Here is a 17,498-nt window from a genome sequence, read left to right as displayed (position 1 = left end):
ATTTATGAAGAGGCTCATCCTACCTTGAAGATGAAATCAGCCATCAGAGGTCCTGGAATCTTAAAGGCTTGCCTCTCGGAGCCCCTCTGAAATTCAACTGTTGTGTTTTCTACAACAAAGGCTCCAGGGCTGTTAAAGCTGTGCTCTCCTTTGCTTCCTTGAAGTGTTTTTGATTCAATGACTAAAATTTAAAAATAAAGTTTCAATGAGAGAATATCTTAAAAGCATTTTATTCCAAAAGATATTTTACTACAAGTAATAGCATCTGATATCAACACAATATCAATACATCCACTCAGTTTACAAACATTGATCCAAATTGGTAGAATAAATATATAAGCTTCTTAGTTATCTATAAAAAGAAGCAAACAGGAGTGCTAGGTCCAGTGAGGTCTACCCAACTCTTTGGAGTCATTTCTATAATAAGGGGAAGAAGAAAACATCTCTTTCTTTGTATTTTTTCATGATGTAGCTATTACTTAAAATAAAGCGATGTTACTCATTTTCTCACCCATTCAGATAGTAAGCCTAGACTTTTATTTAGACAAAACCACAATAAATTCTAAATTTGCTTAAAAATTTTTTTTTTTATTTTGAAGTAATTGTAGATTCACAGGAAGTTGCAAGAACAGTAAAGAGGTCGTGTGTACCTTTCATCCAGTTTTACCCAATGGAATGGTTACATCTTACCCAACTATAATACAAGATCAAAACCAAGAAATGGACATTGGTACAATGTGTGCATAGAGTCCTATGCCATTTTGTCACACGTGACCACAACCAAAATACAGAACTATTCCATCACCACAAAGATCTCTCTCATGTGTCACCTCTTTATTCACATTAGCTTTTAAAGGAACAGTAGTGCTTTTAGATCTCTTACAGAACAATGCCGACGGTTTAACCAAAATAACACTTCTACCTTATTTCCGTGATTTCTTTCTTTCCCTTCTCTTTTTTTTTCCTTTCATTTTGTAAATGTCACCATTCTTAGTGGACCTGGTCCACCTGCATTTCTGGCTCCAGATCTATTCCTAACTCACTGCCTTGGGTTTTCATTGCCTCATTTCTAAAACGAGGAGTCAGAGCAGGCAATCTCTCAGGTCCTCTGCTCCTCAGACACCTACACTTGACTCACTGGTACTCAATGGTTCTTTAACCATCTCGAACAAAGGACACAACAGAACCAGAACTCCATTCCATCTCAAGCTTAAAAAGCTGATAAAAACACAACAAAATGATCTGGATTTTATGAGGCTGCGATCCACACATGCTGTGCTTCGGTGGTGTTCCTTTGCCGATTTCCCTCTGCCACCGGAGCAGCTGCAGGAATTCAAGCGCCCTGGTCAGATTGCATAACAGGCATTAGGAGACATCCCTGATTATCCCTGACAGGCAGGCTGGGAACTTTTCTGGGAAAATTCAAAGGCTGGACATGAGCTCCTTGATCTGCAGGAGTCATTAGCAGTCAAAGAATCATGCTGGGTCCTCTCAGGCACACAAAACCCCTACCACTTTGGCCCTGATCTCCATGACCACAGTAGATTTTTGGAAAGTGTGAGATTAAATTCACTTCCTAGTTCCAATAAAGATATAAAACAGAGGGTTAGAAAGTGAACTATCAGTAAAAATGAGACGGGAAACTGGAGATGGTAGGAGATGGTAGGAGGGATGAATTAGCCCTCTAAAAGTAAAGGAGGGAAAATCATGAGCATTTGGGTAATATCAAAACACAACATGAAGCTGGACAAAATCCATCCACGCAAAGAACGAGGCATGCAAAACACTGCTTCTAGACCGAGACTTAGCCTGCAGCGACTTGATTCAATTCAAATAGAGCGCAATGGATTCGATGGCTGTGACTGTTCTACCACTGCGCTAACGTTCTGGATCAAAGCTCTCCAAGTTTCATCCGGCTGCAGAGCTACGGCAGCGGCTGTCAGAATCTGGAAGTGCCATCTGGGGGGAAGGGAAGACCAGGGTGACATCCATCTTTTAAACCTGTTAGTTTGGTTTTGATGTTTTGTTTTCTGACGTTGAGTCTATTCTATTACGTCAAAGGTGTCCAAGATCTTTCGTGGCAAGGATGTGAGGACACAGGAGCAAAACCAGTTTTCAAGTGCATGTGAAGTACCCAAACCACTCTTCTCCGATTCTCATAAAATATCTTTATATCAATTATTTCAAAAGGCTTCCCACTCTCTGGGTCCCAGACCCTGGCTGCCTACATAGGAGGTCAAAAGCAGGTGCTCTGACCTCAACTGTGTAACTTGAGTCAGAAGTGGGTGGTCAATAAAGACAAGGGAAGTGATTTGATGAAGCCAACTTTTTATAGTTTATGGATGCAAACGATTCTGATAGTTTGGATTAACAAAGCCCCTGTGATGAATTCACAGTGAAGTGGAGGTCAGTGTTGCTCTTCAAGAGCTGTCATTTTTATCGGTGGTAAACTTGCTTCTCCTCAGTGCCTGTGCCTCTTAAATTGGCAGAAAAGGAGTTTTTGAAAATCAACAATTCAGATGATGTGTTGACTTGTGGATACGTTTTTTAAGTTTTTATTAGTGTCTAGCACCCCATGTGTGTACTGCAGCCCTGTGTCGTGATGTGCAATTCACAGCTCATGAGAGCCGCACACACAGCCCTTCAATTCTCAGAGCTTCCACAGACCCTCTGCGGTTTCTACAGCAAGACAGACAGTGCTGAGTGGAGACCCCAGGAAATCTATAAACAGCCCCACCACTGTGAAAGGCAGAGGGTAAGAGCCTCCTTTCCTGCTACCCATTGCTGCCTTTTTTCTCCTCTTCAGGCTTAAAATGATGGAGGTGGCAAGGAGCCAAGAAAGAGATGATCTGTATCCTCAAATAGATAAAAGAGAAACATCGTATGATTTCGCTTATATGCGGAATATAAAAAAGAAATGATACAAACAAGCTTTGGCATTTATTAGCTGACTCAACAAAGAAACATACTGGAAATCCCCTCATCTTTGTTGCTTAATCTGAAAAATGAAGTTAGTGTTGTTGTGAGAATAAATAAAATCACATACAAAAAAAAACAGGATCAGAAATCAAGACCCTCTTAAATCCCCAAACCTTTACAACTCAAGTCTACCATGGTACCTTTAAATATTTTGACCCACACTTGTTATTTTTAAAAGAAATGACTAGAAAAATGATGAACGCTGCTAACTGCTTCTAGCTGAAGGGCTTGCCCTGACAAGTATCCGTCCAGGCTTCTTTCGAAAGAGACAGGGTCATGCTAATCATCCCAAGAGGTCTCCTTAAATTCTAAGAAGGCCACAAAAGTATTGTTAGGTAAACATGTAATGAGCATTTAGCATAGCTGACTTGGTTATAAATACATCAAACTTATGCTTCGAGCTGTATATTACAGTGTATGCATACTTTATTCAGTATTCATTTCCTCTGATTAGTCATTATGTTCAGGGTTCATGTTTATATTAATACATCTCTACATATGGTCGTCAGACTGCACTTAGGGGACCAAAAAAATCCCAATTCTTACCATTGATAATGGAGGTTTTCAGTTTATGGCATCTTGGCTTCTTGAGTTTAGTGCTAGTCAAAACACATTTAATGCTGAAGTTTTGCTACAATAAAATCTCTTTTGCAGGAACCCTCTTATTGTTTCCATTTTTGAAATTTTAGGGAAATCTGGAGCTGTGTGCTTGATATAATGCTGAAGCCAAGCTTGCGAAAGGACTAGAAATTCCGTATTTAAACACCTCTAGGCGATATGCAAGATGGACATTCTGTAATTTAATTCCATTCCACAGCAAAGAGACTAACAGTACGCTGCTGGGTGTTCTCCGTTCTTAACGATGCAGCCTTTTGGAGGGTGCATATACGGATCTTATAAAGAACGATTTATTACTGCAAAGTGAGCTTAATTTCAGGAATATTATCTTTGAATAAAAAATTAAGAAAACACTTGTATACATCAAGAAAATAAAGCCGCTTCTATATTTAGGTGTTCAGAAATGGTAACTAAATCCTTTGTAAATGAAGCCAGTTCATTCTATTCACTGGCAGAGAAGGGTAACTTTCAGAAACACTTCTAGAGCCACTTTTGAGATTGTTCAGAAGGAGATATAATCCAAGCAACAGATCTGTCACCTTTGGAGAAATGGGAATATATTTGAGCTCTGTTCATGGAACCATGCCAGTCTTGAGTATAAAGTTATGTTTAATACGTCAGAACACATTTGTATGTAAATGAATATTCTACCTCAAAGTATTCATCTTTACCTAACCTGTTTACTGTGTACTTATTCTGTTTTTAGAGCTTATAAAACTCTTTTTAGAGCTGAATGTGAAAGAACTGTCTGTAGTATCACGAGAAAATCAGGCCCAGTCACTGCAATTTGTAAAATTTTTTTAAAACATCTTTTCGATATGCCATAAAATGCACCCATTTAAAATGTAGTTTCATGGCTTCAGCATATTCACAGAATTGGGAAACCATCATCACAATCTAAGTTTAGAACATTTCTGCCACCCCCCCAAAGAAACCCCATATCCGTTAACAACCCCAGACCTGCCACCAACCCAACTCACCCCAGCCCCAGGCAACCACCAATCTACTTTCTGTCTCCTTAGATCTGCTTTACTCTGGACACTTTATATAAAGACAATCATAAAATATGTGGCCTTTTGTGACTGGCTTCTTTCGCTCAGCATAATGTTTTCAAGGATCATGTCTATTGTAGCATGTGTCAGTACTTCATTATTTGTTAGAGCCAAATACTATTCCACACGTGCCCATTTTATTTATTCATCAGTTAATGGACATCTGGGCTGTTTTTACGTTATGGCTATTATGAACTATGCTGCTATGAACGTTCAGCACTTCACAGTTTTGAATCCAGGATGCTATTTTACAATGTGATCACTCACAATGATTCACAAAATTGGGATCTACATGATTTTCACCTGTTCTCAAACATCAAGTCTGCGTTTACAAGGATGAAGATCTACTCTTATCAAGAGCTGTGGGCCTTAAGCCATTTTAAAAAGAAGCCTAAGAAATGTTTCGATGCTTCACTGTAGAGAAAGCCTTGAGTGAACTGACCATTATGTGGCTATAAACACTTCAATATTTTAGTTAAATACATCAGTCACATTCTTTTAGTCATAATTCATATAATAAAGTAAGGGTTGAAAAAGACTTTCCAATAATTGTTCACCTCATTGTCCTAAAGATATTCTCTTGCTTCCCTAATTTAGGTCATAATTTACTAAAGAATTTCTTTCTTTTTCCAAGATGTTAATCTATACCCTTGGTGACCTTAAACATTTTGATATAAACTTTTCTCAAAGGACATTTCTGGTTAGACTGTCGGTACTGCAGCCACAATATACAAACACATATAACACACCTGGACAAACACAGTTAAAAGCTACCAAAAATGCTTGTGTCCCTGAGAAATTTTTACGATTTGAAAATCTAAGATGGTGGCTCAGAAAAAAAATGGCAAACTATGTCACCTTTTAATCCGGTAGACCTTGATTTGTGTGGCTTTAAAACAGTTACAAATAGTGTTTCGTCCTTTTTACAGAAAGACAGAGCTGAACACAGTAAGCTTCTTCAAGGCCAGGGGCTCAGTCTTGACAAAAACTCATTTTCCTGGGAAAAAGACGAAGAAAGCCCTGCCTATGGCCACAGGAAACCTTGGGAGAGAAGCAGACAAACTTTGGTATTTCTAGTTCCTTTGGGTCCTAAGAGCCCAGAAAAGCTAAGACAGAAAGATGCCATGTGACTTTGGCCAAAGAAACAATACAATTTCAATCCTCTATTGTTTCAGACTCTTAGTATTCTGGGAAGCCAGTGTTTACTTTCAGTGCCCCCTAGACCTGAGGTTGTGATATGCTGGCAACGGAGCATGTACTTGTCAGCTATGTTCACTGATACAGCTCTGTGTTTTAAATTTCGTTTTGTTATTTTTTATCCCAAACTGCTAAGATTTCCAGAAGACTCTAGACTCCTAGTTTACTCTCCACACAAAAAATAGTTTATTTCACATATAACTTGATTTCCTCTCCCATGAGGACACTAATTTCCCACTAGGGCATGAGAACTAAAAAATTCAGGGTCATAGATCATTCCCTAGTGATATAGACTATTTCAGACTGGTAGAAGTTCATCTACCTACCTGTTAACGCAAAGAAATATATATATGTTTTTGGCTAAATAAATTTTAAGGAAAGAAAAACATATTAAGATTAAATTCTACTTACAGAGATGTGCAGGTCCTTTCACTGTAATTCTCACACTTCGACTTCCCAAAGGAACAGCAATTACATTTTCTTCCCCTAAGAAAGAACACAAGACAAATGTAATGAAACTTGTGCACTATTATTAAATGATATTAGTACCTTATCAACAATATGAATTACTTCAAGCAGATGTTGTGTTTTGTTTGTTTAACTTACAGAGAACCATTTGTTTTGAGAGCCTCTGGGGTGAAACTGTTGGATCAAAGGATGTCACTATGTTTGCTGACTTGTTCATAAGTTTTATTAAATAAAAATACCTATTTATTACTGAAAATTAGAAAATGCATAAAAGCATACCAGACAAAATGAAACTATTTCCAGAGATCATCACTTCTAACACTTTGAGAAATATCCTTTCTGGATTTTCTGTTTGTTTTTAACATACATACATTAAAAAAAAGCGCAATGAACACCACTTAAATAGCCACCATTTGGGGAGGGGTTAAATAAACAATAGTATATCCATACTAAGGAATACGCTACAACTGATAAAAGTAATGATAAGAAGCCACATTTTTTTAACATCTTTATTGGAGTATAATTGCTTTACAATGTGTGTTAGTTTCTGCTTTATAACACAGTGAATCAGCTATACATATACATATATCCCCATATCTCCTCCCTCTTGCATCTCGCTCCCATCCTCCCTATCCCACCCCCTAGGTGGTCGCAAAGCACCGAGCTGATCTCCCTGTGCTATGCGGCTGCTTCCCACTAGCTATCTATTTTACATTTGGTAGTGTATATATGTCCATGCCACCCTCTCACTTCATCCCAGCTTACCCTTCCCCCTCCCCATGTCCTCAAGTCTCTACATCTGCGTCTTTATTCCTGTCTTGCCCCTAGGTTCTTCAGAACCATTTTTTTTTTTTTAGATTCCATATATATGTGTTAGCATATGGCATTTGTTTTTCTCTTTCTGACTTACTTCACTGTTTGACAGACTCTAGGTCCATCCATCTCACTACAAATAACTCAATTTCGTTTCTTTTTATGGCTATGTAATATTCCATTGTATATATGTGTCACATCTTCTTTATCCATTCATCTGTCGATGGACACTTAGGTTGCTTCCATGTCCTGGCTATTGTAAACAGAGCTGCAGTGAACATTGCGGTGCATGACTCTTTTTGAATTATGGTTTCTCAGGGTGTATGCCCAGTAGTGGGATTTCTAGGTCATGTGGTAATTCTATTTTTAGTTTTTTAAGGAATGTCCATACTGTTCTCTGTAGTGGCTGTATCAATTTACACTCCTACCAACAGTGCACGAGGGTTCCCTTTTCTCCACACCAGCTCCAGCATTTATTGTTTGTAGATTTTTTTGATGATGGTCATTCTGACTGGTGGAAGCCACATTACTTGATGTGGAAAGACTGCCAACATATATATTGATTAATGAAAAAAGAAAGTTAAAAAACAATTATATGGACAATGATTTCTTGAATATGACTTCAAAAGTATAGGCAACAAATAAATAAATTGGACTACATCAAAATTAAACTTTTGCATATCAAAGGGTACTATCAATACAGTGAAAAGGCAGCACATGGAATGGGAGAAAATATTTGTAAATCACATATCAGATATGTTCTGGTTAATATCCAGAACATATAAAGAATTCCTACAGGGCTTCCCTGGTGGCGCAGTGGTTGAGAGTCTGCCTGCCGATGCAGGGTCCACGGGTTCATGCCCCGGTCTGGGAAGATCCCACATGTAGCGGAGCGGCTGGGCCCGTGAGTCATGGCCGCTGAGCCTGCGCGTCTGGAGCCCGTGCTGTGCAACGGGAGAGGCCACAACAGTGAGAGGCCCACGTACCGCAAAAAAAAAAAAAAAAAAAAAAAAAAAAATTCCTACAACTCAAAAACAATGACAACAAAAAGGAATCCAATTTAAAAATGGGCAAAGGACTTGAATCGACTTTTTTTTCCAAAGAGGATATACAAATGCCAATAAGCACATAAAAACATGCTCAACATCACTATTCATTAGGGAAATGCAAATCAAAACCACAAGGAGATACCACTTCACACTCATTAGGCTGGCCACTATTTAAAAAATAAGATAAAATAACAAGTGTTGGTCAGGATGTGAAGAAATTGGAACCCTTGTGAACAGCTGACGGAAATACAAAATAATGGTTCAACCACGGCGGAAAACAGTTCCTCAAAATATTAAATATAAAAGTACTATATGATTCAGCAATTCCACTTCTGGGTATACCCAAAAGAACTGAAAGCAGGGAGTCAGATATTTGTACACCCATATTCATAGCAGCTTTATTCACAACAACCAAAGGTGGAAGCAACCCAAGTGTCCATCCACACACAGATGAGTGGAAATCTATCACGCGGTAAATATACACAAGGGAATATTATTCAGCCTTAAAAAGTAAGGCAATTCTGACACATGCTGTGTAACGTAGATGAACCACAAAGACATTATGCTAAGTGAAATAAGTCAGTCACAAAAGGATAAATACTGTGTGATTCCATTTATATGAGGTGTGTCAAGTTCATAGAGACAGAAAGTAGAATGGGTTTTGCCAGGGGATGGGGTAAGACAGATTATCACAACCTATCTCCAGAACTTTTTTCATTTTGCAAAACTGAAAGCCTGAGTCCACTGAACAATAAGTCTCGGAGGTGGCGGCAGCTGAGACAACAGCGGCGGCGGCAGCGACGGCGGCTCCGGAGGCCGCAGTCCTGGTCCTGGCTTCGGCCCCAGCCCCACCGTGGTGACGCTCGCTGAGCTGCAGGTGCTCCGGGCCACCCTCCTGGCCACGGCCTCGGGCTACTCCGTCAGCATCGATGCGCGTGCCAAGGAGTGCTTCTTCGAGCGGGTCACCTCGGGCACCAAGATGGGCCTCATCCTCAAGGTGGCTGAGGGCGGCTTCCTGGACGTTGACGTGGAGATTACAGGGCCTGATAATAAAGGAATTTGTAAAGGAGACTGGGGGTCCAGTGGGAAATACACATTTGCTGCTCACATGGAGGGAACATATAAGTTTTGTTTTAGCAGTAGGATGTCCACCATGACTCCAAAGATAGTGATGTTCACCATTGATATTGGGGAGGCCCCCAAACCACAAGACATGGAAAGAGAAGCTCACCAGAACAAGCTAGAAGAAATGATTAACGAGCTTGCAGTGGCGATGACAGCTGTAAAGCATGAACAGGAATACATGGAAGTTCGGGAGAGAGGACACAGAGCAGTCAATGACAGCACAAACAGCAGAGCGGTCCTTTGGCCCTTCTTGGAAGCTCTTGTTCTAATTGCCATGACACTGGGACAGATTTACTATCTGAAGAGATTTTTTGAAGTCCGGAGGGTTGTTTAAAAAGCCTTTTGCTGATGATGCCAAACTCATAATTCACTATTTACCAAACGTCTTGGTCATAATAATGTCATTAGTTTCTATGTTTTTATTTTCTAAACTGTACATTCACAGCTTCTGTTTCTTTGCGATTAACAGATATTGGGGGAAAACACTTTTTTAGGAAAGTTATAGAGAAATTTGACATGTGATTGGCATGATTTCATATTTGAATTCTTCCTCCATTATGCAGGTCCTTCCAGAACTCAAACACTGTAAGTGGCATATAGGTGCACAGTCCTTATGATATCTTCTTTCCTTTTGTTTTCATCATAAAATGCAGCTTGTTCAGGATAGTACTTTACTGATAGCACTTTACTAAAATGACTGCATTCTTGGGATCCCTTATCCTGCAGTTCAAGTCATTAAAGATTCACTTTGTTCAGTCCTTATGAGAAACAACAATCTGAACCTTGACATTTTTTGTCCAGCCTAATGGCACAGCTCTGTGACTTAGAGGATGCTACCTGGTTGGTACTTTTATACTTTGTCTATCTTGCTTTTGCTTTAAAGATAAGACTTAAACCAACAACCTTTTTCCCCTTTAAAGTTTTACTTTGAACCTCAGAACTCAATCGCCTCCACTTAAAATTGTTGATACAAGCAGCTAATAACCATTTTTTGGTTTCTGCCTAACCTTGTAAGAAGTGTCTATTAAAGCCAATTCTCTGGGTGTTGCAGTGAATGGTGGTTCTTTTTCTTTCTACGCTGGCTCATCCACTTTCTCTACTCTTGGCACGGAGGAGGTATGCATTCACATAATTGGAAAAATCTGGATTTCTGATGCCAAAGGGTTAAAAGCCTCTTGGATTTCCTTGCAGTGATATACAGCCACTATTTTCTTTTTGATCACTGGCATTTTGGCCACTGTTCAATTAGTGCACTGAACATTACTGTCAGTACTAGGGTGTCTGTTTCTGTTTTTCTTGGGTCTTCCTTTTTTGGCACATGTGAATTTTGTTTTGTATAAAACGAAATGACTTTCTCTTGGCCTCTGATGATGGGTTTAAAATTAAAGGAGCATCTGGTTTTGGTGTGGGGATGATCCAGGATTATGTTGTGACTGATGTATATTAGTTACTTGTACATTATTTTTGGATCTTTGCAAGGGGAAAACTACAAGTAACGAGTTTTATACAATTAATTTAAATTTGTTACAGATTTTCATGTTCAGGATAAACAATTTTTCAACCTTGGGTGAAAATACTTGCAACAGTTTAAGGTGACTGTGTTTTACCTTAGGACAACTGTTGCATGCCAATTTGTGTGCATGTGTGTGTGAAAACACTTCAAAATGGAGTTAAAAGATGTAAATTTAAAATTGGTTGTGTATCTAATCTGCCCCAGGTCCAGTAAATAAACAATACTTAAAAAAGAAAAGTCTCCATTCTCTTTCACCAAACCATTGACAGCTGTTACCTCTGAGAAAAGAAAAGAGTTCTAGGAGTGCGTGAAGGGAAACATAGTTCTACACGTTTTGAGTTTTCTATAATGAAAATGTACTGATAAGTTACTTTTAAAATACCATTTAAAAAAGCTAAAAACACTATTTACAAAAGAAAAAGAGAGAAAGAAGAAAATAAAGAACCAGGGCCCAAATGTTTTGCTGGATGAGTTTGCAAACCCTTAAAGCAAACAAGTAAGCTGCAGATATAGGAAGAATGAAAGTTTCCTAGTGATACACAGCTAAAATAACTCAGATACCCAAATCAGACACAGAGATCACATAAATCAATATGTGAACTAAATCTTAACTATGACTGTGGATGTAAAAATAATAAAATAACACAAGTAAATTCCAGAACTCTATCATAAGAATGATACATCATGACTCAACAGAGCATATTATAAAAATGAATGATTGAGTCAACATTAGGAAAATTATTAATATAACTGATTATATGAACAGATCAAATGAGTTAAACATTATGATCATTTTAATGAATATAAAAAGGTAGCTAACACTAATAAGAACCTGCTATATAAAAAATAAATAAAATTTAAAAAAAAATGTAGCTAACAAAATTCAGCATGCATTACAATGATTCCTTTCAAAGCCAGAGATAGAAAAAAACACCCTCAATTTAATAAAGAATCAGAAGCCATGAGCAGATTTAATGGTGAAACCTTAGAATTATTTCCACCATAGTCAGGAACAAAACAAAGATTACCATCATCATTTTTTTCCCCACATTCTTATCCTTGTCAATGTAATTAGAAAATAAATAACTTAGAGGAATATATATTGGAAACAAAAAAATTTAAAAACCTTATTTGTAAATGATATAACTACTTTAAAATTCAAGAAGAAAAAAGACTACTGTAGACCAATATCCCTAATGAATATATTATAGATGCAACAAGTCTCAATAAAATACTGCCAAACCAAATTCAGCAGCACTTTAAAATGATCATACACCATGATCAAGTGGGCTTTACCCCTGCGGTGCAAGGATGGTTCGACATATACAAATCAACAAATATGATACATTAACAGAATAAAAGAAATACATTAACAGAATAAAAGAAAAAATCATATTATCACCTCAATAGACACAGAGAAAGCATTTGACAAAATTCAATCATGATTAAAAACTCTTAACAAATTAGGCATAGAAGGAACATATCTCAAAATAACAAAGGGCATATATATTTGTTATATATGACAAACCCACAGCTAACATCATACTCAATGTGTTTTTTATGTTTTTTTTGTATTTTCCAAATTTTATACAATAAACAATGCACTGATTTTTTTCTATAATGTTATTTTTTTAATTATTCAGGAAATTTTTCAGTGGCTTCAGATTTTAAGATGGCATCTACAATAACAGAGGGTGACCAGGATCTCCAAGTAGAGTCAGAATGACTACAATTCTTAGTAAGCTGAGGCTGACCAAAATGCTAAGGACAGTAACCAAACACATGTACTTCACTGCGTCATTATTTAAGGTAGAAGAGTCACTAATATTATGTTGATGAATAACACAGAGTACAGACAACTTTTTATTTGCTTCTGACTTCTGTCAAGAAATACCTCTATTTAAAAATGATAAAAATAAAGAAACCATAAAATAAACTTTAAATAGGCCCATAGATGTGAAGTCTTCATTTTTCTCTCTTCTGTACTTTCAAAGTTCTCTGTAATGAAAAGGGCCTGGAAGCAATGATTCCCCAGGAATAATAAGTATTGCCTATATCTTGGGCTCTAAATACAATTCCCCACTGAAAAGAACCAAGGCTCCATGAAAATACAGGCAATTCTAGGTCTGGAGAAGGAAAAAAATTCAAAGAGAGCCTAAAACACCTTGTTGTTTTAGAATGCAAGGCAGTGTTTAAAATCCAACGGAATTATGTCAAAAGGAGTCACCTTGAACTGCTCCCACTGGCCACATTTTGGACTATATGAGGCCCCAAATGAATACTGTCTATATTATAAAACATTGAATAAATAAAAATCCCTGAATACAGAGTGAGAAATGAAAAAAATGACTGGTGAGCTTCCTTACAGAAGAATGTCTGCAAGTAAATGTAGAGGTAATGATAGAATTAGAAAATTACCACTTGCAACCAAACCCCAGTGTAAGTACTATTTCAAGCCAGGAGCAACAATAGATGCTAAACCTATCCTGTGAGAAATGGTTGCAAAACAGAATATTTAACACTTTAAGATAACACCCTGCAGGTTTCTTACAAGGAAACACGGATCTACGTAACAGAGTGATCTGTATGTCCCCACCTTAGACAAGTGATCAAACATAGCATTACTAATATTGGGAAGGCTGACATCACACAGATGTTCAATCCAGTTCTAATCAAGCCCTGGACCTCACGGCTCAGTTTATAGGAAATACTTGAGGGAGATCAACAAATTAAACGGCAATCAGACAAACACAGGATATGGGAAATGCTATAAGACAACTGGGATGAACGCTTTGAAAAGTCAATATTATGAAAAAATAAATGGTCTAAATAAAAGAGACATCTATGTAACAAAAATTGTTTTGAAAATAATAAATTAGAAAGCTTTCTTGAGCTGAAGAAATCCTGTTTGGGTAGATTAACTGGGCTAAGCGCTCTCTCAGAAAATCTTTGTGAACTAGGCTATAGTGTCTTTGAGAAGCATTTATCCTGTGTAAGTGTGTGCATGTGTGTGTGTATGTGAGTGTGTGTGTGTTCCAACGACCATCCATTGACAATTACACACTTAAGTGAAACCTCTTAGACTAGAACCCCTGGCACTTTATTTTAGCCAGATGGTTCAAACTCGGGGGAAATGTGTGTGAGGAGCAACGAACCCCCAGTCGCCTACAGTACTAACTTGTGGGGAAGTGCACATTGCAGGGCAGCTGGGCAAGGCTAAGTTGGAGCGACCTGTAAGAGTCCCCACGTAAGGCTTTAATGTCATTAGGACATCCCTGGTGGTCCAGTGGTTAAGACTCTGCGCTTCCAATGCAGGGGGAGCGGGTTCAGTCCCTGGTTGGGAAACTAACATCCCACATGCTGCGGTGTAGCCAAAAAAAAAAAAAAAAAAAAAAGTAGGGAAAGGATTCAACGTCCTTAGATTATGGAAAAGTAATCTATGCCGTACAGTTTTAAATGCATTCTCTTCCTAAACTGCAATTCCCTTCTGTTTCTGTAACTCTCCTACAGAACAGTTGGATACATCTGCCGTCCCTGTGGTACTTTTACAGGGCAGTGCCTCCCAGGATCACCTGGAGAACTTATTAAAACACAGATTCCTGCTCCTCCCACAGAAATCCTGACCCAGAAGTTTAGGGTGGGGCCCAAGAATTTGCCCATCCAGCAGCCCCCATAGGATGCTGCTACAGAGCATCTGGGAGCTATGTTTCCAATAGCGCTGACCCAGGGTGAGGGAAAACTCCAGGTCCAGGAAGCAGGGATGGTTCTGTAGTCACAAACTTTTCAGCATTTCTTTACTGTTCTGCAGGAAATGGCACAATTCTAGGTCTGACCAGAAATAAAGTGAGAACCCTTGTGAGGTAGACAATTTTAAGGAGGGAGGGGCCAGCTGTACTAAATGTTCTACCGATGAGGGCTTAAAGTGCTGATGGATGAAGCAGTAAAGAGCTTGTTAATGGGCTTTGTAAAGGCAGTTTCAACTGGGTAGTAAGCACAGGAGGCTGTGGTTTGAGGAATAAATGATGACCAAAAAGGAGAAACAGGAAATGTAAACAGTTTTTCCAAAACTTGTCAATAAAGGTAGGTGAAAGATTAGGGTGGTAGCTGGAGATATGGAGTTTAAAAGATGGGGCTTCCCTGGTGGCGCAGTGGTTGAGAGTCCGCCTGCCAATGCAGGGGACACGGGTTCGTGCCCCGGTCCGGGAGGATCCCACATGCCGCGGAGCGGCTGGGCCCGTGAGCCATGGCCGCTGGGCCTGCGCGTCCGGAGCCTGTGCTCCGCAACAGGAGAGGCCACAGCAGTGAGAGGCCCGCGTACCGCAAAAAAAAAAAAAAAGATGTATATATATATATACACACATACTAATATACGTATACATATATTATGTATACATATATACACACACACATATTTTGTAAATTATACTTCTATTTAAGATGGAAGACATCTGGTCACATTTAACCCTGATGGGAAAAGGAGACAAGAGAGGATAAAGAAGAGAGAGGGGATGATGGGTGGGATGAGATCCCTGAGGAAGTAGAGGGGGCTGGAATCCAGGACACAGATGGAGGGATTCATTAGCCTTGGAAAGGAAGAAAGACACTTGTGACTCTGTGATGGGAGGGAGCAAAGAATGGATGGGTGCAGCTGCAGGGCGAGGTCTCTTCTGATGGTTTCTGTTTTATTGAGGTTTTTTTTTTTTTTTACAATCTTCTCTGGAGTTTAGCATAGAATCAGTTTTTGTAAATGGTCCATAAGTGCTTGAAAAGACATTACATTCCATCAAAATTCAATGCTCAATAATACCTGTTAATGTAACATTACTAATTCTGCTGTGCAGCTCCTACTGACTGAAGTGTGTTCAAGTCTTTCATAGCAGTTTTATTTGCTTCAATTTCTTCTTACAGACCTATAGGGCTTTGTTTTCTTTATACAGTTTGATGTAATGGTATTCACAAATTTTTAAGACTGTTTTTTGATTATTGGTGGATATAACATACTCCTCTTTGATTTTTTTTTTTTTTGCCTGAGATTCTACTAGTTCTGATATAAATACTGCTATCATGCTTTGCTTGTCTCCCCTGTTACAATGGGACACTTTTAAGCCCCAGACAAATGGCCTCCAGGTTAATTCCCCCTCAGTCTGGAGCTAGACCCAGATCTCATAGGAGCAAGCTGCTTCTTGTGCTTCAGGACAGGTTATGCATAGACCACTTAAAACCTCCTCTCACAAGTCTGCATATGAGGCCACCAATCAGGTCTGATTCTGAGGCTGCTTTAAAATGTTATACTTTCTAATGGTGTAGAATCCAATGGTTGAGAACATACCAGATGGAGGAAGGCTTCTTCTCTACCCCATCCTACGATGTTCATAACAGCAAGTCCACGTCTGGGAACACCCAGATTTGGTGGTGGTGCTGGGAACTGGTTCCTGGGAAACACTTTCATTATTTGGAACTATTTCAAAATTTTCTCATTGAAATTTGGGGTAAGAGATCGTTGCTACTGCTACTCACTGTGCCATCTTCCAGGGCTTCTTCTCATCACAATTTTAATGTCATTTGCATTATTTTTACTCTACAAACTACTGGGAGAGGCAATATGGAATCGTGGTTAAGATCACAGACCCTGGAGCCAGACAACCTGGGTTGGAATACCAGTTCCGCCTCTTACAATGGCTGTATGACTTTGGGCAAGTTCCTACCTTCCCTGTGTCTCAGTTACATCTGTAGAAAGAGGATAATAAGAATACTTGTTTCAAGGGGTTGTTGAGAGGATTTAATAACATAATACAGGCAAAGGGCTCAGAAGAGAACTTAACCACCAGTAGGACTGTGTAAGCAAAAGTTATTAACGCCACGCTGAGCACATACTATGCCCCCAGGCACGATCCTACGTAACCTGAGATACATGCCTCCTTTGTTCTAGTAAAAACCCATTCCTACAATTAAGAAACCTGAAGTTTTGCAAGTTTAAGTGACTTGCCCAAGATCACAGACTTCCTAATTAGTAGGGCTGGGGTCGGAACCAAAAACTGCACTCAACTTTTCTACTTTCGGGACCAAGTTATAATTGTATAAACCCAAACTCTCCCATCACAAGTATATTCTTTACAGACTTTGATTTTATGAGTTTCACTTATTTGATTTTGCAATCACTGGGCTGACCCAAGGATCTACGAAGTTTGCTTCCACTGACTTCCCTCCCACCTACCTTCCCTCCCACCCATAAACGCTCAAGTCCAGCTGTTCCATCATATTTTGTCTGTGTCTCATTTCCTGCCGCAGAATCAGTTTTGCTAAGTAGCAAGATGTACAGGAAATAAATTGTCCACACAACATTAACTAATCAATAGACATCAGTTTCAGCCCAGAAGGACTGCAATTTATACCAGATCACTTATTTTCACTATAAAGTCAAACTAGAACGACACCAACCTAAATACACACATTCCGTGGTAACACAAGAAAAGAGATGGACTCTTTTATTACTCTCACTTCAACAACCTCATTTCCACTTTTCCATGCCTGGTTTTTGTTGTTTTTTGATTTTTAAAATCTGGTTGGGTATTTTGCCGAACAAGACTTTCGGTCAATAGCGTATTTCCTGTTACTTTCTTGACCCTGCATGTATCTTCTTCAGCTTTTTTAGGTTGAAACACACACACACACACCCTCCAATCT

At 38.9% G+C, this 17,498-nt stretch overlaps 1 protein-coding gene and 1 pseudogene across 1 annotated transcript in view; one reads left to right on the top strand and one right to left on the bottom strand.

The window, feature by feature from the left end:
- Positions 1-17,498, bottom strand: part of ADAMTSL3 (ADAMTS like 3) — a 368,604-nt gene that overhangs the window by 177,229 nt on the left and 173,877 nt on the right. The window contains 2 exon segments of the mRNA XM_033852218.2: positions 24-181; positions 6,258-6,332. Coding sequence (XP_033708109.2) covers positions 24-181; positions 6,258-6,332 — 233 coding nt within the window.
- On the top strand, positions 8,831-9,635 carry LOC117311195 (transmembrane emp24 domain-containing protein 2 pseudogene; annotated as a pseudogene).

Source organism: Tursiops truncatus, chromosome 2, assembly GCF_011762595.2.
Source record: "Tursiops truncatus isolate mTurTru1 chromosome 2, mTurTru1.mat.Y, whole genome shotgun sequence".
NCBI classification, from domain to species: Eukaryota; Metazoa; Chordata; class Mammalia; order Artiodactyla; family Delphinidae; genus Tursiops; species Tursiops truncatus.
Note: the sequence above shows the minus strand (reverse complement) of the source record. Positions and strands in the feature narration are given on the sequence as shown.